This window comes from Hemiscyllium ocellatum, chromosome 14 (genome assembly GCF_020745735.1).
Source record: "Hemiscyllium ocellatum isolate sHemOce1 chromosome 14, sHemOce1.pat.X.cur, whole genome shotgun sequence".
Lineage (NCBI taxonomy): Eukaryota > Metazoa > Chordata > Chondrichthyes > Orectolobiformes > Hemiscylliidae > Hemiscyllium > Hemiscyllium ocellatum.
This window is the reverse complement of record NC_083414.1, coordinates 19,929,277-19,953,546: the sequence shown is the minus strand read 5'-3', so window position 1 is coordinate 19,953,546 and position 24,270 is coordinate 19,929,277. Positions and strand designations below refer to the sequence as shown.

The following is a 24,270-nucleotide window of genomic DNA, read 5'->3' as shown; positions in this document are numbered from 1 at the left end:
GGCTCGTTGGTCTAGGGGTATGATTCTCGCTTTGGGTGCGAGAGGTCCCGGGTTCAAATCCCGGACGAGCCCTGTTTTAGTTTCCTGTGATTGGCCCTATTCTCAATGGTGTGGGGGGAGGGGAGAGACTTTTAATATTTTTGCTGTTCTTTCGCGTAAATTCGGCTGAGATATGAGAATGAGTGTTCAGAATCTTCGCGTCACTGCTAACATCCGCACTGATAGAAGGAAAAGAAAGTATGTCTGAACTAAATTTCCCAGATATACGGGAAAAAAGAGCAGGGCTCGTCCGGGATTTGAACCCGGGACCTCTCGCACCCAAAGCGAGAATCATACCCCTAGACCAACGAGCCACTCTGACGGCAGTTGTGCAAAAGTATTATTTTATATGAAGTCAATTTCACGATTTGGGAAAGGATTCGCTTTCTTCTAGCTCCTGTGGTCTTTGAGGGTGATTTCCCGATCCCTCTATTCTGGCTGGGACACAGTTACCGACATTCCTGTATTTTCCCCAGAATAAAAATAGGGCTCGTCCGGGATTTGAACCCGGGACCTCTCGCACCCAAAGCGAGAATCATACCCCTAGACCAACGAGCCGTTCCTGATTACGTTTTGGAGAAATGGGATGATCTGTATGGAGGTTGCAAATGTTTTTTCAATATTCTATTTTGTTTTTTATTCTTATTTCACTACACTGCTGCCATCCCCCAACTGCATTTTAATGACAACAGTCTCAAGATTTATTGAAGCATAGAGAATGCCAACGATAATTTTTTTTCTAGCTCCCTATTCTCAACTGTGGATGAATGATGCAAAAATAAGGGAGTAAAGGAATAATTAAAAATTAAATACTCCTGGAATAAATATTATCATAGAATGGCTGCAGCACATAAGGAGACCATTCAGTCTATATGTTAGTGCTTGCATGCATGATGCAAGAACACCTGTCTTTTCCTGCAGACTTCTTCACCAATATTATTTTTCTCTTCAGGTAATGGTCCAAGCCTCTTTTGAAGGCTTCCACAAAATCTTCCTTCAACACATTCTTCGGCAGTGTGCTTCATATTGTATCGAGTTGCTGTGCAGATGGTAGTGAGCTTTTTGAGCAATCTTCAGATCAGCCAAGCAGAGTACCCCATCACACTTCCAACCTATGTCTCATAGATGGTTTGATAGGTAATAGGGAGTCATAAGCTGTGTTACTTGCTGCAGAATTCCCAGCCTCTGACTTGATCTTGTAGCCACAGTATTTATATTAGTGGTCCAGTACAGTTTCTGGTACTGTAAATGATGACCCTAGAGTGTTGACAATGAGGTACTTTGTAATGAGAATACCGTTAGATTGGAGTAAAAAGTGAGGTCTGCAGATGCTGGAGATCAGAGTTGAAAATGTGTTGCTGGTTAAAGCGCAGCAGGTCAGGCAGCATCCAAGGAACAGGAAATTCGACGTTTTGGGCAAAAGCCCTTCATCAGGAGGGCTTTTGCCCGAAACGTCAAATTTCCTGTTCCTTGGATGCTGCCTGACCTGCTGCGCTTTAACCAGCAACACATTTTCAGTACCGTTAGATTGGATTGGATTTAGATTTATTGTCATGCATATGTAGAAATACTGTGAAAAGTGGTTCTTTGCATGTTATACACAAAGCATCACCATGCTTTTGTGCCATCTTAAAGTACTGAATATGAACCAAAATTTTACAGCAATTGAGTTCATCTTTCTCTCTTATTCATCCTGCACTTCTCCTCTGGTCGCTGCTGACATTGGCTGGGGTCTGTGAACCGGGCTGTGGGTTCTCGGTTATGGACATCTGCTACCCCAACTCCTGTGATCTCAGTGTCCGAACTGAAGCCATGAGCCTGGGGACGCATATGCCCCCTCCAACCCGTCTAATGCTCCTCCTGCCAGTCCACCGTCTGTCCCTATCGCCAAGGCTTCTGCTCCTTCAGATACCCGGGTGCACATTTGGACCTGGAGCCTTGGATCAGCCTGCGAGTCTGAGCCAAGGGAATCAGCCTGGGACCTGCTCTTCGCTCAGTGGAGAGCCCGGGCTGTGGGGTAGCCATGTCTGGCTCATCCTGGTGTTGTGCTGCCAGACGCCGCCTCCTCCTCCAGGCTTTAAAGAAAACAAAGAAAAAAGGAACAAAAGAGAAAAAATGTCATTACATATCAAAGGGAGGCAGTTAGATTCTACAGATCCAGATCCATCTAGGCCTGTATCCTTGTTGAACCTAAAACATGCAAATGTAAGGAGTTATCCTGTATACACAAGTTATTGGATGAAAATGTGAGGATTGCAGATGCTGGAGATCAGAGTCGGTAGTGTAATGAAGGGCTTATGCCCGAAACACCGATTCTCCTGCTTCTCAGATGCTGCCTGACCTGCCATGCTTTTCCAGCACTACACTCTCGACTACACAAATTATTTTCCAAATCTGCCTTTACATTATTACAATCCTATTCTATACTAAGACAATTTAAATCCAAAATTACAACTACTCCAATTTTTTCTGCAATTCTATTCCCCTATATCTCTCCCACTAACTGGTGGCTGTTGGAATACATACAGCAAAGTAATATAATGTCAATTATTTCTTAGCATTAATCAAATAAGGAGACTTATTCTCAAAGGAACATGGATAATAAAGACTAATGTCCATTTAATTTGTCTTTCACCACCCCAGTAAAATCCTCATCAGTTGTTCACTAATCATAGCATCTCTAACAATTAGCTCACAACAGAACCAGAAATTACAAATAAAATATGGTGGTGGAATTTTCTAGGGGGCTGTAAGTCCAAGGAAAAAATTCTTTCTCCTTTGGTGCTGCAATTTGCACATCTTGATAAAGATAGCTTATAATTTACATCCCACAGGGTAGTTTCCTGAAAATAGTTGATCTAATTTGTATGTAAGAGTGGTGATACAGCTTAGCGTGCTGAAAATGATTATCATCCTTGTTTAGAGCCAAATAGCAAAACTTGCACACAATTACTGCCAAGTTAGTATACAAAGATCTTTAATATCAATGCACTACTCACTGGAGTGAGCTACCAGGGCTTCCACTACATCCAGAACAATGCCACTGCCCAAAACAACATGATTTCATGTGCCTTTTAGCATTCTGTTTCCTCCATCTCATCCAGCTTCTCTCTTGAATAAATCCCAAAACACACTCTCCTACTTATACACCTTGCGTGCAAGCCCAACAGATAAAAGACATACTCTTTTATCTTTTTCCCTTCTCACCATCTAACACTTCAAACATTCCTTCCAGTCAAAAATTAATTGTACTTTCTGCAAATTTGCTTACTTAACACACTGGGGACACCAAAGTCAAGTCAGGTGGTCACTTTGAGGAACACCACAATTCAACCCATAAGTTTGACCCCAAGTTTCCCGCCACTTGTCACTTTAAATGTCTACATCACTCTCTGGCTGACCTCTAACTCTACACTCTTCCCATATAAGCTCAAGGAACAGCATCCCAACTATCAATAAGTTACTTCATAATTCCAAACTTGATATTGAGTTCAACAGTTAAGGATTATCACCATAGACCACTATACATCCAGGCAACACCTGCTGTTGCCATTTACACATTTTGATTTATTACATGTCCCATTACCATCTTTTTGTTGCCTTGCACCATTATTGCTTTTCATATCAGCTTGCATCCCTACGTTTCTTCTTCACTTTCCTTTTGACTTCCCATGTACTTGCTTAGAACCTGCCATATCTCTAAGATTTTTTCCAGTACTAACGATACGTCATAAGTCTGAAACACTAACTTTGTCTCTCCAAAAAACGCTGCCTGACCAGCTATCTCCACTATTTTCTGTTTCCTTTCCACACTTTTCTCGTTCCCATCTGAGTTACTGTACTGTTGGACCAAGTACAGCAACTGCTCGGCTACTGGAGCTTTATCACATGACATTGCTGATGGTGTTGTCCTCAGTAATGAACAGTCTTTGGGGATCAATTCAGCAACTATAACTTGAAACTCTTGTCCCAAGCACATTTCGGTTTGACAGAGGAAGGTGGGATTGAATCTGTATACAGGATATTTTTAATCAATACATTACATATTACATTTAAAGTCATAATGAAGGATGGGAGAGCATGAGGTTAGTGGTGTATGTTATTAAAATTCTGATTGGAGTTCTTGGATTATGTGCTATGTAGAAGATTTAGTGAATCCCTTGTGACATTGATATTTGTACTAGGAGACTTGGGGTTCAAAACTAAAATAGAATTTAGCCTTTTTCCATTCTAAGTGATGTGGCTGAGTTGAAAGTCTTCCTGCAGCACAGGTGATTTCTAATGTGGGTGTAGGAGTTCCTAAATTCAAAACCTAGAAATGGCTTTAAATCAAATTTAACTAATCAGAATGGCAGAGCCTTCCCTTTGTAAAGTGCATTGTAATAGTAGGGCTGGACTATTAATCCAGAAACCCAGATATTGATCAAGCAGGGGGGCGGGGGTCTAGGTTGGAATTCAACATTGGCAGATGGTGAAATTTGAATTCAATAAAAATTTGGAATTAAGAGACTGAGGATGACGATGAAATAATTGTCATTAAAAAAAGTACCTGCTTCATTAATGCACTTTAGGGAAGCAAATGTTGTCCTTACCAGGTCTGGCCTACATGTGACTCCAGACCCACAATGGTTTACTCTTAATTGTCCCATTGGTCAATTAGGGATGGGAAAAAATGCTGGCCTACTTCTTCTAAAATAAAAAAACATTTGATTGCCTATTTAAAGCATACTTTACACTGAGAAAGTAATCAAGTCGACATTTATTGAAAATTCATTACAGGAGCAGCTAATCATCAGTACACTATTGAGGAATAAATGTCACAAATGATACAATTTACACTTGTTTCACCTTTACTCCATAAATTAGCATGAGTAGAGCTGATGTAGAGACATGCATGTGAGTGGGGGTTCAGAACTAGATGATTCCCATTCTGATTTATCGCTGTTTAGGTCTGGAGAGTGTATCTACTGAAGATTGGGAGAGGAGATCTGAGCTCTAATATTGTAATATGCAACTGAAATTATCAAAAGGATCTTCAATCATAGCCAAGCTGCAAAAGGATAACCTAAAACAACGTGAAAAAAACTTGGTGAGTCTAGGAGTGTAATTCTTTTTGTTCTTTTCACTTTACATTTAAAACAGTAGATATCAATACAGTAAAGTGAATGAATTTTTCATGTTAATTTTTCCTCCCCACCCAAAACTTCTTTATTTCTTTTGTATAGATAACGATTCATGCTGTGGTATGATTCAATGGGCATTTGCAGTCCACTGTTACCTTCTCCAGGTAAAAATGTTTCACTCATGAGTCCAGATCATGGATTTTATTAGATTTATTTTTAATCGCCCTGCTCAGATGTATTATGACACATCTCTGAAGCAGGTAGGATTGAATTCGGTCCTCCCGTCTCAAGAGGTTGTGACGCTGCCATTGTGCTGCAAAAACCCTTTCTCTTTTTATCACTATTTAGCAAAGGAGTAGAGACATTGCAGCTGACAATATCTTCATTCACTAACTGGGAGGGAAAATGGCTATCACTGTTTTGAACCTGAACCTAACCCCTACTACCCACTTTTCAGTTAATCTCCCAAAGGCCGGTGGATATAGCAGAGCAGAGGAGCACATAATCAGACAGTTCCCCTTAGTATGAACAAAGGAACTGTGGAATGGTCATACCACACAAAATGAAAACAAATGGAAAAAATGCATTTAATGATCATGGAAGACATCTAAGTTTGTCAGGTGACACCAACTGCATAGAAAAATCTCTCGTTGATACCTGCATTACCAGCTGGGACAATCAACTCAAATAAGCATTGTTACCATTGCTAAACTGAACGACCAGCAAACACTGGAGTATTCGCCTGCAGTCATCTGGATCTCTGAACCTACAAGCCTACAGAGTATTTACCCAATGGTGAACAACAAAACATCTGGAACTTCTGTAACTGGCATGATCCCTTAAGGTCAGTGACATAAACCGTACCTTCTACCCCACAATTGTATAAATCTGAAATGGATTTTCTCTTCTGTAAAAAGGATTTCTTTTGATTAAAAGTTTATTTTGGCATCAGGAATTGGCAGTATTTTAATACTTCTTCACATTGTATCATATGGCCCAGAGGCAAGTACAGAAAGATTTGAAATGAGATTAAACAGCAATTTGGCATGGCTGGACTGGGAATAAGAAGAACAAGAGTAGTACAGGAGAACAGGGAAAAAATAGACTACAGGTACCCCCACATTTATTTCTAAAAAATATTGTTGGGGTGGGGATGAAAGTGAAGAAAAATCTTTCTGGAAAGCTATAAAGTGTCACTTTTAACATCACATTTAGGAGGACTGGCAATGGCACAGCTGCCCAGGAATGCTACACTCTATCTGAACACTTGGCCAAAACACATTACTCTCACATACAGCAAAAACCCAAACTAGCAAAGCACAACATCCAGATTTCTGAAAGACAGACTTCCACCTTTTACAAACAAGATTAATTGGCTGTAACAGAGACAGCCTGCTGGAATGCAATGTCACCAGTTCAAAACAGGCAGGGTTCAATATTACTCCTTTTGTCAGTTCAGAAGCACACCGCTCAGGAAAAGATGAACATTAAGCCAATTTTTCAAAAGTAACAATGTCCAGTGTGTTTGCGTGGTTGAGTTTAACTGTCCAACAGCTTTAGGATGCTCTCTCTCTCCTTCAGTGCCTTCCACGCTTGATCCTTTTCTTTCTTTGTAGGTGTGCGTTTCTTCTGACGTGCTGCCATGATCTTTCGGAAAGCATCCATTACTTCATTGTCCGCTATTCTCACTCGCTGCCGTAGCTCCTGTTTTTTTAACTCCTCTTTGGCAAGCCTGTATTTTTTTTTTAAAAGTCAGTCAGTAAGATTAGAAAGAAAGCTGAGGATGTATGGATCAATACGCATGACTGCTTCTCTCATAACATGAGTTTAGTTATTTTCTAGGGGTGGGAGGAGGTGAAGGAGAATATTACCCTAGGCCTTCCACTGGCACCACTGCTCCCTGACTCAGTGAAGAACACAACAGCTAATAGTTAAGCAGGCATGAAATATTCAATCAAACCAAAATACTGTGGATGCTGTAAATCTAAACTAATAACAAAAATCAAAATCCAGGGAATACTAAGCAAATCAAACTGCATTTGTGAAGAGAGAAAGAAATTGTGTTCTTATTTCAGGTCAATAAGCTTACACCAAAAGGTTCTGATTAAACTAAAAATCAACGTGTGAGATGGTAACTCGGTTTCTTTCTCTATGTGTGTAGCTTGATCTGCTGAATATTTATACCATTTTCTCTTTTATTATGGAATACTTAATGACAGATGTGATGGAAGGAGATGTTAGATGTGTTAAATAAGTGCCTGGTTCTGTCCTAGATATCCCACAGTCCATGTCAGCGTTTACATTCCACCTGAGCGTCCTCTCACTTATTCTAATCTAATTCTATCATCAAAACACACTATTCTTTTCTCCCTTATATGCAAAGAATATTGTTTCTTTTTATTTTTAGTAGAGGGGATTGGCTCTAGAGTGGCAGCACCTTTAAATGCTTTTCTGTATCTCCGTAGCAGAAGTGCAGGTAATGTGTGCTTTCAGCCAATCAGAATCCATGCACTCAAATTCTCATCTTAAACCTCTCCATCTCACAACCTCCTTTTCCTCTTTCAAAATCTTTCTTAAACTCTCTTTGACCGATCTGTTATTAAATTCTTCTATCTCCTTCTTTATCCAGAGTCCACGTTTTTAACCCTCATGTTTCTATATGTGACGATTATTGATGTTGAAGGAACAATATGAATGCAACTTGTTGAAGGCTGCAGCAGCAACAGGAAATCAGTTTTCTTACAAAACCAACGTTCTTTAATCAAACTGATTCACCTGAAAGAGTAGTGTCTAAATAAAGAACCCATCACGTTAGATTGAAGGAACTGCCACCAGCCGGTTCTTTGAAGCAGATTTTCTTTTTCAATATTTCAACCCACTTGCATTCCAAATCAGAACCAGTGCATTCACCCCACCTGAGAAGTTCCTGTTTCTTTGCTCGATTGTGTGTACTGATGGCTTTCAACTCAGCCTGCCGCTTGCGGAGTTCTGCCAGAACTTCATCTTCAGAGTCTTCAGTAGGTCGGTCCTCAGAGTCTAGCAGACCTTGAGCAATTAGTTCCTCCTTAATTCGTGCTTCTAGAGACTTTGTGTGAGGTACACTGCAGCAGACACATTGAATATTTAATCCACCTTATTTAATAGATTATCAGAACAGGTGAACAATACATAGAAAGGACAAAACTGAAAATCTACATCAAGAAATTGGACAATTGGAATGATATTAAGCTCAAAGGAACAATCTCAGCTGAACAGCCAGCATACAACATAACTGCCTGTCTGAAATTCTTTCATTTAGCAGCAAGATCTGCTGAGGATCAAACCCTTATGATTAGAGTAGATTATCAGTTAAAAGTAGAAGTAAAAAAGTTGACAGAACTAAATGTTTCAGTGATATTTCTCCCTCCAAATGATTTTGTAGGTGAGTGAAATGAGTCTTGTGGCACGACAAGAGGTCAGAAGTGGATTGCTTGCCGATGCTTGAACAATGATCAGCATCGTTTTCGACTCCTCAGGTACTAAAACAGTCTGTGCCCATGTGCACTAAGATCTGGAAAAGATTCAGTTTAGGATAGATAAGTAGCAAATAGCATTCACATCTTACCAAGCCAGCCAATGACCATCTCCAATGAGAGAGAATCTAACTATCATTCCATTGACATTCAATAGCAGTAACATTGCTTAATATATGACTCTCAAAATCCGAAGTGTTACAATTGACTGGAAAATGATTTGGACCGGCCATATGAACACTATGACTGCAAGAGTAGGTAAGAAGCTAAGGACTCTGTGGTGAATGGCTCATCTCTTGACTCCCAAAGCCTGTCCACCATCTACAAGGCATAAGCGTGATAGAGCATTCTCCACTTGCCTAGAAGAGTAAAGCTCCAACATGCTTTGAGAAGCTCAACACTTTGTAGAGCAAAGCAGTCACTTGATTGGCACCACCTTAGCAGTCACTTCCTCCACACAGTGGCAGCAGAATGTGCTTTTCACATGATGCATTACAGCAACTCCCCAATGTTCCTTTGACAGCACCTTCCAAACATACCACCTCTACTGCCTAGAAGGGAAAGGTCTGCAGATGCATTGGGATGCTACCACTTGCAAACCACACAACTTCCTGACACGGAGTGGAGTCAAAATCCTAGAACACGCTTCCAAACAGCACTGTGGATGCAGCTACATCAAACAGATTATATGTGATTCAAGAAGTTAACTCACTAGCACAATTAGTCCTGGCCAGCGATGTGTTGATCTTGTGAATGAATACATTTTAAAAAGCTACAAATAGGGAATCTGTCTTTATCCTCAATTGTTCATTACATTACAGTTAAATAGTGACTAGCTTCCTATAATGAATTATTTTATACGACATAATATAATGTGAATGATATTTGTTTCTCCCAACCTGTAATATTTCCTCCCATGGCATCAAAGAGCAAAGAATGCATTTCTGTAGATATTCTTAAATAGTTAAGAGCAACATTACTGTCCATAGAGCTCACCTGAAGGCCTTATTCTGACTTCGAGGGGAGGTGCTCGCTCCATCAGTACCAACATCTTTCCCAGTCATCTCTGGTATGGGAGAATCTTCCATTGGTGAAATGATGTTCTCCTGAGAAAGAAGAAAAAGCAGAATAGGTCAGAAATGAAGATGATATAGGTCATGAAATTAATCCCTGAGGAAGTCAGAAGTCCTTTAAAAATAGTGGAACAAAATCAAAGAAAATCCTTTCACCTTGTATTACATTTGAAAATTCACAAATTAAGAACATGAGGGTGACACAAATCATGAAGGATCAATTTCTTATAATAAAATATCACTATGGTACAGCTTTCTCATTTCTTCAATGTTAAAACCAGGAAGAAGATTAAAAAGATTCAAATTATAACTTAGCCACTAGATGGTAGGGATGTTATAATTGACCTGAGCACTTCAAAGTTGACAAGATCTAAATTAGGCCTTTGGGTGCTGCAGGTTTGGATTTGACAGTGATTCTCTGCATTCTCAGTTGAATATTTCACCAAGAATTATCTTTTTGTTTATATTTGATTACTTTTATGAGACATTAGGAGGAAATTTACCATCTTTTGAACTTTACTCCAACAAAAAAAACAATATTTTCAGAACAGAATGGAGGACAAAAAATTGGTTGATAAAAAGAAATAAAAAGCAAATCTTTCTAACTCCAACTGAGGTCTTTGTCCCTCTTCACCACACCAGGATCAGTTCTGACAAAGGGTTGCAGAAGATACATTAATTAACATTGCTTTTGTCAATTGCTGAACAACCTGCAGTGTGTTGCTAGCATAACTTCTTTGGCTATTTTAAAAATAAGTCATGCTTCTAATGATCTTTTGTCTAGTCCTGAGAGTGTATTGTTTAATCAACCACATTTCACACTGCAGAGCTAGCACAGCATGACCCCTACTCAAAAAATGGTTTTACTTTTGGATTCATAACCAATTCTTCAGTCTCATGGGGTGTGGACAGCTCTCCTTCTACCTCAGTGGACTCTCAAACAACTCAAGACCAATGAAGCAAAAGTAACAAACCACACCAAACCTTGAACTACTCTAGCCGTTCAGTAGGTGAAAGTAGTGTGGAACTGAGGTGTGAAAAATTTAAGTTCAGTCATAGGTGGGGCAGGATGCATCTTAAATGAATCGTTGCAAATTTACTTTTCTTCAACAGGAAAGATTTTTCAGATTCTAAATAAATCCATATTAAAGCCACTACAAATGCCGGAGGAAACATCAGAGAAGCACTTCACAGGAGGCTCCCAAGCACTGAGGATGTCACCTAGAAAGGGGACAAAACCTTTGCAACAAAAACTCCCAGCTCGGCGAACAGAACCACAACAACGAGCACCCGAGATACAAATCTTCTCCCAAACTTTGAAATCCATATTTGCTGAACCACATCTCACCTCCACCAAAGCCTGGAGTAATCTCTGAGTGAGGGGCCCAAAAGGCGATCCATCTTCAGGCTGATCGTGCTGCTCTTTCTTCAGCAAAGCATCCACATCTAACAGCAGTGATAACAAACAAAAAACATGATCTCTGTTACAACAAAAGTCAGCATTTATGGAGTAGCTTTAAAGTTAAGAAACCATGCACAGAGTCTTCCTCAAAGAGGTGCAAAGTAACAGATAGTAAGAGATTAAAAGGGGAGGGCAATGTTCTAGAGGTATTATCACTGGATTGTTCATCCAGAGACCCAGATAATGGTCGGGGAACCCAGTTCAAATTTGAATTTGAATTCAATTCTTAAAAATCTGGAATTAATGGTCTAATGATTATCATGAATCAAAATCAGAAAAAAATCAGCAGGTCTGGCAGCCCTGCAGACAGAAATCAGAGTTAACTTTTCAGATCCAGAGGCCCTTCTTCAGAACTATTGTTAGCTAAGACAAGTACCTCATTTTCCCCTGGAGAATTCTAGTATTTTGGACTCGATATAGATTTCAACGATTTTAGGGTTTTAGGCACCTTCTCCCATGTCCTTACCCCAAGCCCCAAACACCAGGCCTTATCTGCTATTACACACAATTCATTGTTAGCCACAAATAGTTCCCATTAAGTTCAAATAGCTCTATGAAATTCTTGGTGCCTGGCAGACAGCTGCACGTTTATTTCTTTGAAAAACTTATTTATCAAGATACTACCAAATTAAATCATATCCACACTTGGACATGAGAGATTACATAACACTGGCTCGGTCAGCAGCAGTCTTGTGTCTCAAATGGAAGATAATTTGTGCAGGGTCTGATCATAAAACACAAAACACTGTCATTCCACTGTACTACTGAGGCAAATCTGAGGTTCTGCCATTCAGATAAGGTATTAAATATAGTCCCATCTGTCCTCTGGACATAAAAGACTTTATAAAAACATAAAAGACTGCAGATGCTTTAAATAAGAAACAAAACCAGAAATTCCTGGCAAAGCTCAGCAGGTCTGGTGGCACCTGTGAAAAGAAATCAGAGTTAAGTGGGTTTGGGTTTGGTGGAAGGGTCACATTAACTCAAATGTCTCTTCATAGGTGGTGCCAGACCTGCTGAGCTTTTCCAGCAACTTCTGTTTTTGGGTATAAAAGAACTCTATGGCAACTAATTCAAAGAACAGCTGTAGAATTAATCCAGCCTCCTGGCTAACGTTTATCCTTCAAACAGCGTCATAAAAAGGTTTCCCAGTCAATGTTTGTGGGTCTTTACTGTCTGCAAACGGGCAGACTACACCAGTACAGTGCATCCTACACTACAACAATGACCGGTTGTTAACACTGACCATAGCGTGTTTCAGGATGTCTGGGAGTTATGAAAGAGAATATGTAAATACAAGGGCCACATATCAAGAGCAGGGAAGGAGAGATTCAATTGGATAGCTCTTTTTTGGTCAGGACAGACACACTGACTCTTCTTCAGTCCATTAAGATTTCTGACTTCTATGCTGAAAACCTCCATCAAATCTTCACTGCTCCCTGGAAACCTAGGAAAATCTCTTCCATACCTTTTCTGAAACTTTCCTTCCCTTCTAATGTGTAGGTCCCAGACTAGATTTAATACTCCAACATGTGCCAATTAATGTTTTATATAAATTTAGAAAATTTCCAGACTTTTGTACCAAGTACCTCGACCTATAAACCCATGCTTTATTAGATGCTTTGTCACCCTCAATGATTTGTGCACAACCAACCCCCAATAGCTGCAAAGTTGCCACAGAAGGATAGGGGTGGTGAGGTTATAAAAGAATTTTTAGATGCGAGCAAGAAATTAACTATTGGAGTTAAGGGACTCAGTGCAGATTCATAACAATGGGAGATGATGGGTGAATGGGACACATTGCAGGACAGGATATGATTAGAATTTTAATCCAACTGTCCAGATACGTCGTGACTCATAAAGCGGATGGAACTTTGTAGTTTTAGAAACGTAGCATTGAGTCAGCAATAACTAGATGTTATGTGTTTTATTAAACTGTTTTCTCATCAGGAAGTCAGGGGAAAGCAGAAGGAACCATAGATAGCAAGCTTTGAAGGTTGAGCCTGATTGCCAGGAATTGGGATGGGAATTATGTCAATCCCTGCTCAGCCTGATGCAGATCAGATGCAGATCTTGTTCACAGGCTTGACGCAGCAATTTTCCAAAAGGCCAGGAGCTTGCTCACAAAACGAAACAAGATAGAAGAGACATTTAACATCATCAACAACACCCTCACAGGCATAAAGTTCACCAAGGAGGAAGAAACCGACAATAAACTCGCATTCCTGGACATCACAGTCGAAAGAAAGGACAACGGAGAACTACAAACCCGCATACACAGAAAACCGACAAACACTGACCAAATACTTAACCACACCAGCAACCATCCCAACACACACAAACAAAGCTGTATCAGAACACTATTCCAATGAGCCACCACACACTGCAGCACAGACAAACTTTGGAAAACAGAGGAGAACCACCTACACAATGTATTCAAGAAGAATGGATACTCAAAAAAAAACAGTGCGCAGATTCCTCAAGAACAAACCACGACAATCAGACCAAACACAGCCAGAAACCCTAACCACCTTACCATACATCAAAGAAGTTTCAGAAATGACAGCCAGACTACTAAGACCCCTCGGAATCCTAGCAGCACACAAACCCAACAACACTCTCAAACAAAAACTAACAAACTTAAAAGACCCAGTACAACCCATGGACAAAACCAAAGTAATTTACAAAATTCCATGCAAGGACTGCCACAAACACTACGTAGGACAAACAGGAAGAAAGTTAGCCACCACGATACACGAATACCAGCTAGCCACAAAAAGACACGACCCTCTCTCCCTCGAAGCCCTACGCACGGATGAAAACAACACCATTTTGACTGGGCCAACACATCTATCCTGGGACAGGCTAAGCAAAGACATGCCAGAGAATTCCTAGAGGCCTGGCACTCCAACCACAACGCCATAAACAAACACATAGATCTAGATGCCATCTATCAACCCCTAAGAAAACGAACAGGAAATGACATCACCACAAACCCCAGGAACCCCATCCAGGAGAAAGATATAAATAGAAAGCAGGAGACTACAGCTTCGCTTCACTTGGAGGTCGCCACTGATGATGTTACCTAGCCAGGTAATGAAACATCTGGATATCAAACCTACAGCTCAGTGAGCAAACCTACACCCTAAACCCAGAGCCTTTTAAATGTTGTAATTGTATCGGCCTCCACCACTTCCTCTGACAGCTCATTCTATACACGCACCACCCTTTGCGTGAAAACGCACCCCTTAAATTTTACATCTTTCCCTCTCACCTTAAACATATGCCCTCTAGTTTTGAACTCCCCTACCTGGGAAAAAGACTTGGCTATTCACCTTAGCCGTGTCCCACATGGTTTTACAAATTGGCACAGTGGTTAGCACTGCTGCCTCACAGCGCCTGTAGACCCGGGTTCAATTCCCGACTCAGGCGACTGTGTGGAGTTTGCACGTTCTCCCCGTGTCTGCGTGGGTTTCCTCCGGGTGCTCCGGTTTCCTCCCACAGTCACAAAGATGTGCGGGTCAGGTGAATTGGCCAAGCTAAATTGCCCGTAGTGTTAGGTAAGGGGTAAATGTAGGGGTATGGGTGGGTTGCGCTTCGGCGGGTCGGTGTGGACTTGTTAGGCCGAAGGGCCTGTTTCCACACTGTAAGTCTAATCTAATCTAGATTATGGAATTACACTCCAATGGAATGTGCACAGAGTTGAATTGTTCCTCCTCAATCAATGTCATTCGCCTACGGTCTTGTTAGGAGGTATAGTTGTGTTAGGAGGAATGGTAATGTTAGGAGAGCTGGGTGATTTGATCATTGCACTTTATTTTTAAAAAAAGAGCAGGGTTCTTCCCTCATGGGGGGTTAGCTTCTGGACAGAGAGAAGGTGCAGAAAGGGAAGGTGGAAACTGGTGTTTGAGCTAAACAATAGATGTACAATAAAGCCCTTGAAGATCTCTGAAAATCTTTTGCTGCCTAATCTGCAACATGGATGTTGGTTTATTAAACAGACAGTAGCTCATTGCAAGTTCACTTCACCTTTTGAGTCAAGTTCAGTCAAAGCTCCGAGCATGCCTTTCTTCTTCTCTGCTGCAGCTGCAGCACGGGCACCTTCCTTCTGCTCCTCTAGAAGGTCCTCCTGTGCCCAACGCTGGGAATAATGTTTCCCCAGAGGGGGGATCTGTGCAAACAGGAATGCAAGGCAAAACGTTAAGAGTTTAATATAAAGTAGTTATAGAGTTGTACAGCACAGAAACAGATTCTGTGGGCCAACTCATCCATGCTGACCAGATATCCTAAGGTAATCTAGTCCCATTTGCCATCATTTGGTCCATATACCTCAAAATCCATCTTATTCATGTATCTATCCAGATGCCTTGTAAATGTTGTAATTGTATCAGCCCCCACCACTTCCTCTGACAGCTCATTCATACACGCACCACCCTCTGCGTGAAAATGTGCCACTTAAATTTTATATCTTTTCCCTCTTGCCTTAAATCTATGCCCTCTAGTTTTGAACTCCCCTATCCTGGTAAAAAGCCTTGGCTATTCACCCTATTCATGCCCCACATGATTTTACAAATCTCTACAGGTACAGAATTACACCTCTATAGAAAGTGCAGAGTTGAACCGTTCCTCCTCAATCAGTGTCATTCGTCTATTGATCAGAGCTGTTAATATATAACATTCACAAGCTCATACTCCTGAACATATGTTGTGTGTTCAGCTGTGTTGCTTCACTATTCCTGTTTTTCTAATGAGTACTCAATTGCCTCATTTCCTGTCCTGCTTTGGCAAACGTAACTGAAAAATCATTCAAATTCACCTTTCAGCTCATTGTACATAATAGATTCAAGAAGGCCTGTCAGCAGGATCCCAGCCTGCACACTCAGTTGGGAATAGTGTCCGAAAGAGAGACAGATATCTCATTAAAGTACTTCATATGTGGTTTTGATGGGAGCTGATAACTGGGAACACCACTGGTTGCGAAGGATATCAAACCACATTACTAATGAATACTAAATTCAGTTCCCTTATTTTTTGAGCTGATTATTGATTACACAATCAGCAAACAAAACAAAAAGAAAGAAATGGAAATGAAAGAAAGAATCGCAATATTGATTTGTAATCACTTTTAAGCCAAGTCAGGATTTGTTGGTAAAACCTTTACATCTGGAATATCCTAATTCCTATTATGGAATGCTTGAAAACATTACTAATCCCCTGTCTAGGAACAGTTATCCCCACATGAATAATAAAGTATACAAACACACCATACTCCCTCAAACAATATCTTTAAAGCTCCCCTCAAAATATTTCATCACCTTCAATCTGTTTCTGAAAATTTCTTTCAGTAGTGCTTTGGCCAACAACCCACTCTTTCCTGACTCTCTCTGTCTCTCTCACTTCATCTATATTGGTCTTTCACCTTGTAATACTCTGCCTCATCTTCAGGGGGTTTCAGTAGATCCTCAAGGACACGGATCTCCTCATTGGTGATGTCAGCGCAGTATGGTTCCACTGATGCCCAGAACCTGCAGAAGGTATGAGAAGATGTGAAGTTACTCATTATTACCACAGAAAACTCATTGCTGGCATCCAGTAAATGTGAAGCTGTTGTCAACAAAGTTACTCAAAAATCAGTTTGCAGCAACTCATGTCTTTAGATTCTGAACAAAAGGAGCTATAGAGTTTTGTCACTCTTCAATATATCTATGTTTACTTGATAAAAGGTATCAAAAAACAGTGTCAAGAACAGAGAGAGAGAGACAGAGCACAGAGGCTCGTGGAATTTAATTAATTCCCGTTAAAGTAAAACAAATTGTGATGGTGCATGTGTGTGAGTGCGAGAGAGAAACAATTTCAGACTTTTACTTTTCCTTGCATTAATTTCTCTCCCTACAGGTAACTTGGAAAATAGTTTGCGGAGAGAGCGAGAGAGACAGAACACAAGCAGGAAATAATGTGAAGATGGGCAGACGTACCAGTGCCTATTCCTGCAACTTGTTCCTAAAGGAAATTAAATTCAAACAGGTCATACCTAGCCTGCAGTTCCAATCTGACAAAGATACAGAATGGAATATGTGTTAAGTTCTGAGAGATCCTACCTGTTGGGGGCATCATTCTTTGGAATTCTGGGAACATCCAAGGGATCATCTGTAAATTCATATTCTTGAATTTTAGGCTGTAGGTTTTTTGACTTCGGGCGTCCAGGACCAGGTCCAGTTCCATGACTGCCTTTTCCATCGATTTTCTGCTTTTTGGGTTTTCCGTGTTTCTGTGGTGTTCCATGCTCATGTTCCTTCCCAAATTTTAACAACCTCTTATCTCCTTTCTTATCTTGCCAGTCTGTGAGGATCTAAAATCAACAGTTTAAATGCTTTTTGAAAGAGTGAAAACCATGTAACAGCTGGTGACATGGATTCAAATGAATTACCAATTTATCTACCTCAGTCAGAGATCACAAGTGGGTGGAAACTACAACAATCACAGTAGTACATTTAAGGATCTTTTTCTAAAACTGGCGACAGGGCAAGTGATAATACCAACTTCAAAAGGTGAATGAGGGACAGACATAGACCATTTAGCCCTTTAAACCTTCAGTAACATCATGGTTTCCGTTTCAAATTCCACATTCCCATCTAAACCCAATAATTTTTGGTTGCCTTGGCTCATAAGAATCTATTGACCTCTACCTTAAAAACAATTAATGAACCCACCTCCATCCCTAATTTTACAATAGTGTCCCCTAGTTCTGGATTCACCAATGAGAGGAAACATCCTTGTCAAGACCATTCAGCATCTTATAAACTTCAGGCAAATTGGCTCTCACTCTTCCAAACTCCAGTGGAAATAAACCCAACCTGTCCGATTTTTCCTTATAGGACAATGAATTTATTTGAGATATCAGCCTCCTCTGAACCATCTTTAGTGCAATCACATCCTTTCTTAAATAAAGGGACCAACTGCTCACAATATTCAAGTTGCAGCCTCACCTTGTATAATTGAAGTATAATATTCTTACTTTTATGTTCAATTGCTCTCATATGGAAGGATGGCATTCCTTCAGTCTTCTTAATCACTTGCTGTACCAGCATTCTAATTTTCTGTGACTTATGCACAGGACCATCTAGAATACCCACTAGGGAGGCTGTGGCATTCTGGTGATGTAATTGGATTAGTAATCCAAAGTCCAGGCAAATGAACATGAACTCAATTCGCACCATGGCAGATGTTGAAATTTTAATTCGAAACAAAGCTAACCTAATGGCAACCAGTGTCGATTGCTGTAAAACCCATCTGGTTCACAAGTGTCTTTCCGGAAAGAAATTCTGCCATCCTTACCCAGTCTGGCCTACACCTGACTCCAGACACACTAATGTAATTGTTTCTTAACTGTCCTCTGGGCAATAAATGACAGCCAAGGCAGTGGGGCCTATGTCCCATGGATAAGTAGAAAGAAAAGATCCTCTGCACTTTGGAATTCTGTGGTTGTTTTCCCTTTAAATAATACATGTTTCATTCTTCTTGTCAAATTGTTATATTTTCCAACATTATACTCCATCTGCCATATTTTTGAGTATTCACTTAACTTGTATTCTTCATTCTTTTACTTCATTCTTGTTATGTCATCTTTACATCATACATTGCTACCTTTGAGTTATCTGAAAATTTAGCCTTTGGTCTCCAAATCTAATAAATCTAATCTAATCTAATAAAGTATAAAAGGCTGAGGGCCCAACACATTGTGGGACCCCATTCACCACATTCTGCTAATCAAAAAAAAGACCCATTTATGTGCATTATCTGTTTTCTGTTAGCCAGCCAATTTTCTATTCACACCAGTATCTAACAGTCTACATTATAAGCTCCTACATTTACACGTTAACTGTTAGTGTGACACCTTGTCAAATGCTTTCTGGATATCCAAGCATAGTACATGAACAGGCTCCCCTTTATCCACAGCACATGTTCATCCTCCAAAGAATTCCAATGAATTGGTTACACGAGATTTCCCTTCCACTAAAATGTACTGGCTTTGCACAGTAAACTTGAGTTTTTCCAAGTGCCCAGTTATAATGTCCTTACCAGTCAATTTTAAAATGATACCCCAGACAGAAATTATGCTAACTGGCCTATAGTTTCCGATTTTCTCTCTCCCTCTCTTCTTGACATGATGTTTTGTTTTGCTTTTGTTCAGTTTGCTGGAAGTTTTCTAGATCTAATTATTTTTGGAAACTACTACTTTTAAGACCTTAGGATGAAGTCCATCAGGACCCAGAGACTTATCAACCTGCAGCTCCATCCATTTGCTCAGTACTGCATTCTTAGCATTGTATTTCCATCAAAGTACTCACTTACTTCAACCTTGTGATTTACTGGGGTATGCTTTTGTGTCCTCTACAGAGAAGACAGAAACAAAACAATTATTCATTACATCTGATATTTCTTTCTTATCAACCATTAACTGCAAATTCTCACCCTCTAGAAAAGTAACGCTTACTTTACTTTCTTTTTGTTTTCAATAGCTAGTGAAACTCCTGCTGTCTGTTTTACATGTCTAGCTAGCTTCTTCTTATATTCTAATTTATTTGTCCCGATTAACCTCTGACTGTTTTAATATTCTGACCTGCTACTCATTTCATATACCTTTTCCTTATGTTTGAGGGCTTTCCTTAACTTTTTATTTAACCCCAAATGTTGGGTCTTCCCATTACAACTTTTCTTTACAGTAGAAATACTCTGAGTATTCGTAAATACTCTTACGTTTTTGCCATTGCTTCTTGACTGATTTATCCCCAACCTAAATCCCAGTTCACTTCCACAATCTCAGATGTTCATGCCTTAATGACTCCATGCCTTCGAGACTTAGAGGAAAGTAGTGAATATACTGAAGATAAGTTGCAGATGGCACATTAATACTCGAAAAGTTGTGAGGAGGATACAAATACTTTACAGCGAGAAATTGATAGGTTATGCATGTGGCAAAAAGTTAGCAAATGGAGTATAATGTAGGAAAATGTGAAGTTATTCTTTTTGGAAGGAAGAATAAAAGAACAGAGTATAATTTAAGTAAGACCATAAGAGGAAAACTGCAAAAAGCTGAAACACAAAAGGACTTGGCAGTACTTATGGACAAAACACAACATGTTAGCACACAGATGCAGCAAGTAATCAGGAATGCTAATGGAATGATGGCCCTTATTTTAAGGGCTTAGAGTAAGGAAGCCTTACTGCAACTGTGCAAGGTACTGGTGAAAGCACTTATGGATTACTGTGAACTGTTTTGGTCCTCTTATTTAAGGAAAAATATTATTTCATTGGAAGCAGCTGAGAGAGGGTTCAACAGCATGTTCCTTAGTATTTAGGGTCTGTCTTTTGATCAAAGGTTAAACAGGTTGGGACTCTATTCACTAGAGTTTGGAAGAATGAGTGTGATTTCATTGAGACATGTAGGACTCTTAAAGGGCTTGACAGGGTCAATGTTGAGAAGCCACTTCCCTTTATGGGTGATTCTAGGATCAGAGGGCAGGATCTCAGAGTGAAGGGGCACCAGTTTAAGATTGAGATGAGGAGGAACTTCTTCCCTCAGAGGGTTATAAGTCTTTGGAACACTTTCTCACAGACTGCTGTGGAGGCAGAGTCCTTGTACATATTTAAGGCTGAGAAAGATAGATTGTCGATCAGTGGGAGACTCAAGGATTACAGGAAAAGGACAAAAAAAAGAGAATTGTCATATAATCCTATTGAATGGCAGCGCAGGCTCAAGTAGCTGAACAGCTTATTTCTGTTCCTTTTTTTAATGGTCTTATACCGAAACGATTGCCCTTACTTAGGTTTTAAATACGAGCCTTAAATCCATTCTTCTCTCTTTCATATTGGATGTGATATTCAATCATATTTGATCACTGCTGCCCATAGGAGCCATTATTCACATTACACAATACCCATTCTTGATGAAGGGCTCTTGCCCGAAACGTCGATTCTCCTGCTCCTCAGATGCTGCCTGACCTGCTGTGCTTTTCCAGCACCACACTCTCGACTCTGATCTCCAGAATCTGCAGTCCTCACTTTCTCCTTACAGAATATCCAGTCTGGTATATTTGGCTCTCTTAGTTGGTTCCAAAACATGCTGCTCTCAAAAGTATTCTATGAACTCATCATTGAGGGGGTACTATTGTCAATACCTTTTTCCAGATTATATGTAGATTAAAATTACTCAATTATCGTTGTCCCTTTTTCACAAGGTGCCAACATTTTTTCTGGTATATTTTGTTCTACATCAAAATTAATGGGTTTTTTTGGTGGGGGTTGTTTTGGATTATTCCCACTAGTGATTTATTCCCCTTTACTGTTCCTCCATTAGAAGAACTATGGTGAGTTACCACTCCAGTCAATGCAGCCAAATAGCTTCATGCATCATTCTTACCTGTGTTTCTGCCTCTAGTATGCGCAGTCGCCGACTCGCTGAGCTCAAGAGTGTTTCCAGCTCCAGCTGTAATGTGTCCAGCTCCTCGATTCCAATTCCATCATCCTCAGAGCGTGAGAGCACAGCTGCATAGCGGGGACACATCTTCACGTGATCTACTGGCTTAAAATCATGGAACTGCAGTGGGCAGTCTTTTAGTTCACTCATCTTGAGCACGTAGAAAGTTTGTCTAATATCTGTAAAGAAAACTAACCTGATTCAAATTGTACATAGTATTTCTGATTAATAAGTAACATAGCAAGTGCAAGGCTTATTACATGGGTGCAAGAAATGAAGACTGTGGAAACTTCTCTAGTCTATCAGCAGACTGATGGCTTTCAAACAGATTTAAAAAGCAAGGACTATAATAGAAGCATCTATAATTCAAAATCATCCAGAAAAATCAGAGGGTCAACAAGTATCCCTTGGCGCAGGGCCACGATTTTTTTAAGTGATAGCATCATTAATGTGAAGTGCCATTAAAATTGTATTCAATATACCACTAATTTGTTTTTGTTTATTCCAGTGACACCATTTATTTCCTGAGCATTTTGTCACTTCTTCCAGCTGAGTTTTCTAGTCTATGAGTCACTTGAAATTATAAATACTAAACCAGTTTAACCATTTTTCTTTATTGACTCAAGATCTGCCGCTTGTTACCTCAGGTTGGTAGTGGCTGCAGATTCAGCTGCTTTCTGTTTATAAACCAACTTGGAGAACTGCTCCAGTTTCTTCGATCTAACCAACCATTATTTCAACTTTGGTATGTATAGTAAAATGCCTTTTATACAGAGCCACAAAATTGTTACCATTTAGGAGGCTGCCATTTGGCTCAGCATGTCTGTACTAGGTCTTCAAATTGAGCACCTCACTTAGTGCCCTTCTACTGTCTTTTTTCCAAACTCCTGCACATTCATCCTTTTCAAATAACCATCTAATTCCATTTTTTAATGCTTTAATTGAATCTTCTCCAAAACACTCACAGGTAGTGTTTTCTAGACCCTAAACACTCACTGTGTGAAAAATGACTTCCTCATATCACATTTGTTTTTTTAAATTAATGATTTTTTACCTGTACCCTTTCATTCTTGATCCGTTCACAAGTGGAAACATTCCTCCCTATTTACTTTTTCCAAGTCTCAAATGATTTTGAATATTTCAATCTGATCTCCTTTTACTCCTCTCTTCTCCAAGAACTGCTCCAGTTTCTTCGATCTAACTTTCAAACTGAATGTGCTCATCGTCCTCATTCCCAAAAACATTCTTTTTTGCAATCTCCCCTATAAGACAATCATTTCCATTTTTGTTGTTTGATCTTTTTTGTGCTCATCAGGGTAAAGGATGTAAACTGGAGCACTTTTTAATTATAATGAGAGACTTGAAGTGTCACTCCCTTATATATACAGTTTCAGAGTAACACAGTCAATAACAGAACCAAGATCCCCTTACTCTAACACTATGTTCTACTCTGAATTCACACGTACAGTTTATGAACTCTGCTCAACAAGTGCAATTTTGTATTTCTGCTACAGTATTAAGAATTGGGATTGGCCAATTAATTTCATATTATGTCCTTACAGTTAGCTTTTAATTCATTGTTCTTGGCTTGGATTTCAAACAGGTGGAAGGATAGTGACTTCACACCCAAGAGTACCTATTATTTAAAAATTAGCAGAACAATGTAAACGTCCGCAGAACAATGTAAACGTCTGAAACTCTCATAAAAGCATTTGATCAAAAAAAAAGTGTTAATCGTTAATATGAAAGCGGACTTTTCAGGCGATAGTATCAAATTGCGCATATGGTGTAACGCAAATAATTTGGAAACAAGACTACACTGTAACAAAGAGCAATGATGAGATTGTTGGATGATAATTGTATCATGGACTAAAATGACATTCGGTTTTCATCTTCTGTCATCTACTGAGAGCAGTAAGAAACTATTTTCTCTGTCCCACTATCTATCTGCCTGACTTGCTATCAGGCACAGGAAGGCCAGGGCATTAGTGAAGATGTAAGATCAGTTTGTGTCAAGACCACAATTTGCAAGTCTAGCTGCCAGTTCACCTTTTGCTAGTCTTGAAGTCAGCAATGGACCTGCTCCTCTTGCTTTAACCACTAGATTCCAACTGTGAAATAAAAGGTCTTTTTTTTTGTTCAGGTGCCCAGTGACCAAGACACAAACTACCTGTGTTTTCAGTCTACAATGCAATAAGGAGTAGTGCCTGTAGGTAGTTACGGTAACAATCATTTGTTGCTAGATGCCAGCTCCCTTATATTTTCATCAGGACTTTGTTACATTTTACCTGGGAACAGGCTCCATCTGCGGCTTTGCCACTACTGGGAAGGAGGGGATGTCGAACATACAGTTGGTCACTCTTGTCGCATATACCCGAACAATCGTTTCAATCTCACATCATCTAAATTACCATATGAATTACGGAGCAAAGGGACAGCTACAGCATGCACATTCTCCACAGTAGTGCCATCTTTTGCCGTTAATCAACCCCAACTCTCCCCACACTTTCTGTTACAGTGGCTCAGCCCACGTCCTTTTCCGGCGCTTTTGGACCAGACCAATGCCACAAGCAGAGGAGGGGGG

At 40.0% G+C, this 24,270-nt stretch overlaps 1 protein-coding gene and 3 non-coding genes across 6 annotated transcripts; 1 reads left to right on the top strand and 3 right to left on the bottom strand.

The window, feature by feature from the left end:
* trnap-ugg (transfer RNA proline (anticodon UGG)) lies at positions 1-72 on the top strand. Its single transcript has one exon. It is a non-coding gene; the product is annotated as a tRNA-Pro (tRNA).
* A 209-nt stretch (positions 73-281) lies between these two features.
* trnap-ugg (transfer RNA proline (anticodon UGG)) lies at positions 282-353 on the bottom strand. Its single transcript has one exon. It is a non-coding gene; the product is annotated as a tRNA-Pro (tRNA).
* A 172-nt stretch (positions 354-525) lies between these two features.
* trnap-ugg (transfer RNA proline (anticodon UGG)) lies at positions 526-597 on the bottom strand. Its single transcript has one exon. It is a non-coding gene; the product is annotated as a tRNA-Pro (tRNA).
* Positions 598-4,780: 4,183 nt separating this feature from the next.
* On the bottom strand, positions 4,781-24,217 carry tada3l (transcriptional adaptor 3 (NGG1 homolog, yeast)-like). 3 transcript variants are annotated; one of them, XM_060835458.1, is made up of 9 exons: positions 23,975-24,217; positions 21,630-21,865; positions 17,308-17,558; positions 16,629-16,734; positions 15,239-15,380; positions 11,096-11,193; positions 9,671-9,780; positions 8,078-8,263; positions 4,781-6,894 (listed from the first exon to the last, which is right to left on the bottom strand). In XM_060835458.1, exons 2-9 carry the CDS (start codon positions 21,834-21,836, stop codon positions 6,702-6,704), a joined length of 1,293 nt encoding a protein of 430 aa, XP_060691441.1. In that variant the 5' UTR covers positions 21,837-21,865; positions 23,975-24,217; the 3' UTR covers positions 4,781-6,701. The 3 variants fall into 3 exon arrangements, with proteins under 3 accessions (XP_060691441.1, XP_060691440.1, XP_060691442.1); XM_060835457.1 differs by lacking the exon at positions 23,975-24,217 and adding an exon at positions 23,736-23,968; XM_060835459.1 differs by lacking the exon at positions 23,975-24,217 and adding an exon at positions 22,741-22,791.
* Positions 24,218-24,270: the final 53 nt, after the last annotated feature.

Coding starts and splice junctions, on each gene's coding strand:
- tada3l (XM_060835457.1), bottom strand. CDS start 23,919: ATGATTGTTACCGTAACTACCTACAGGCACTACTCCTTATTGCATTGT. Junction 17,559..21,629: donor TACTAGAGGCAGAAACACAG/GTAAGAATGATG, acceptor TGTTGATTTTAG/ATCCTCACAGACTGGCAAGA. Junction 6,895..8,077: donor AAGAAACAGGAACTTCTCAG/GTGGGGTGAATG, acceptor AAAAAAATACAG/GCTTGCCAAAGAGGAGTTAA.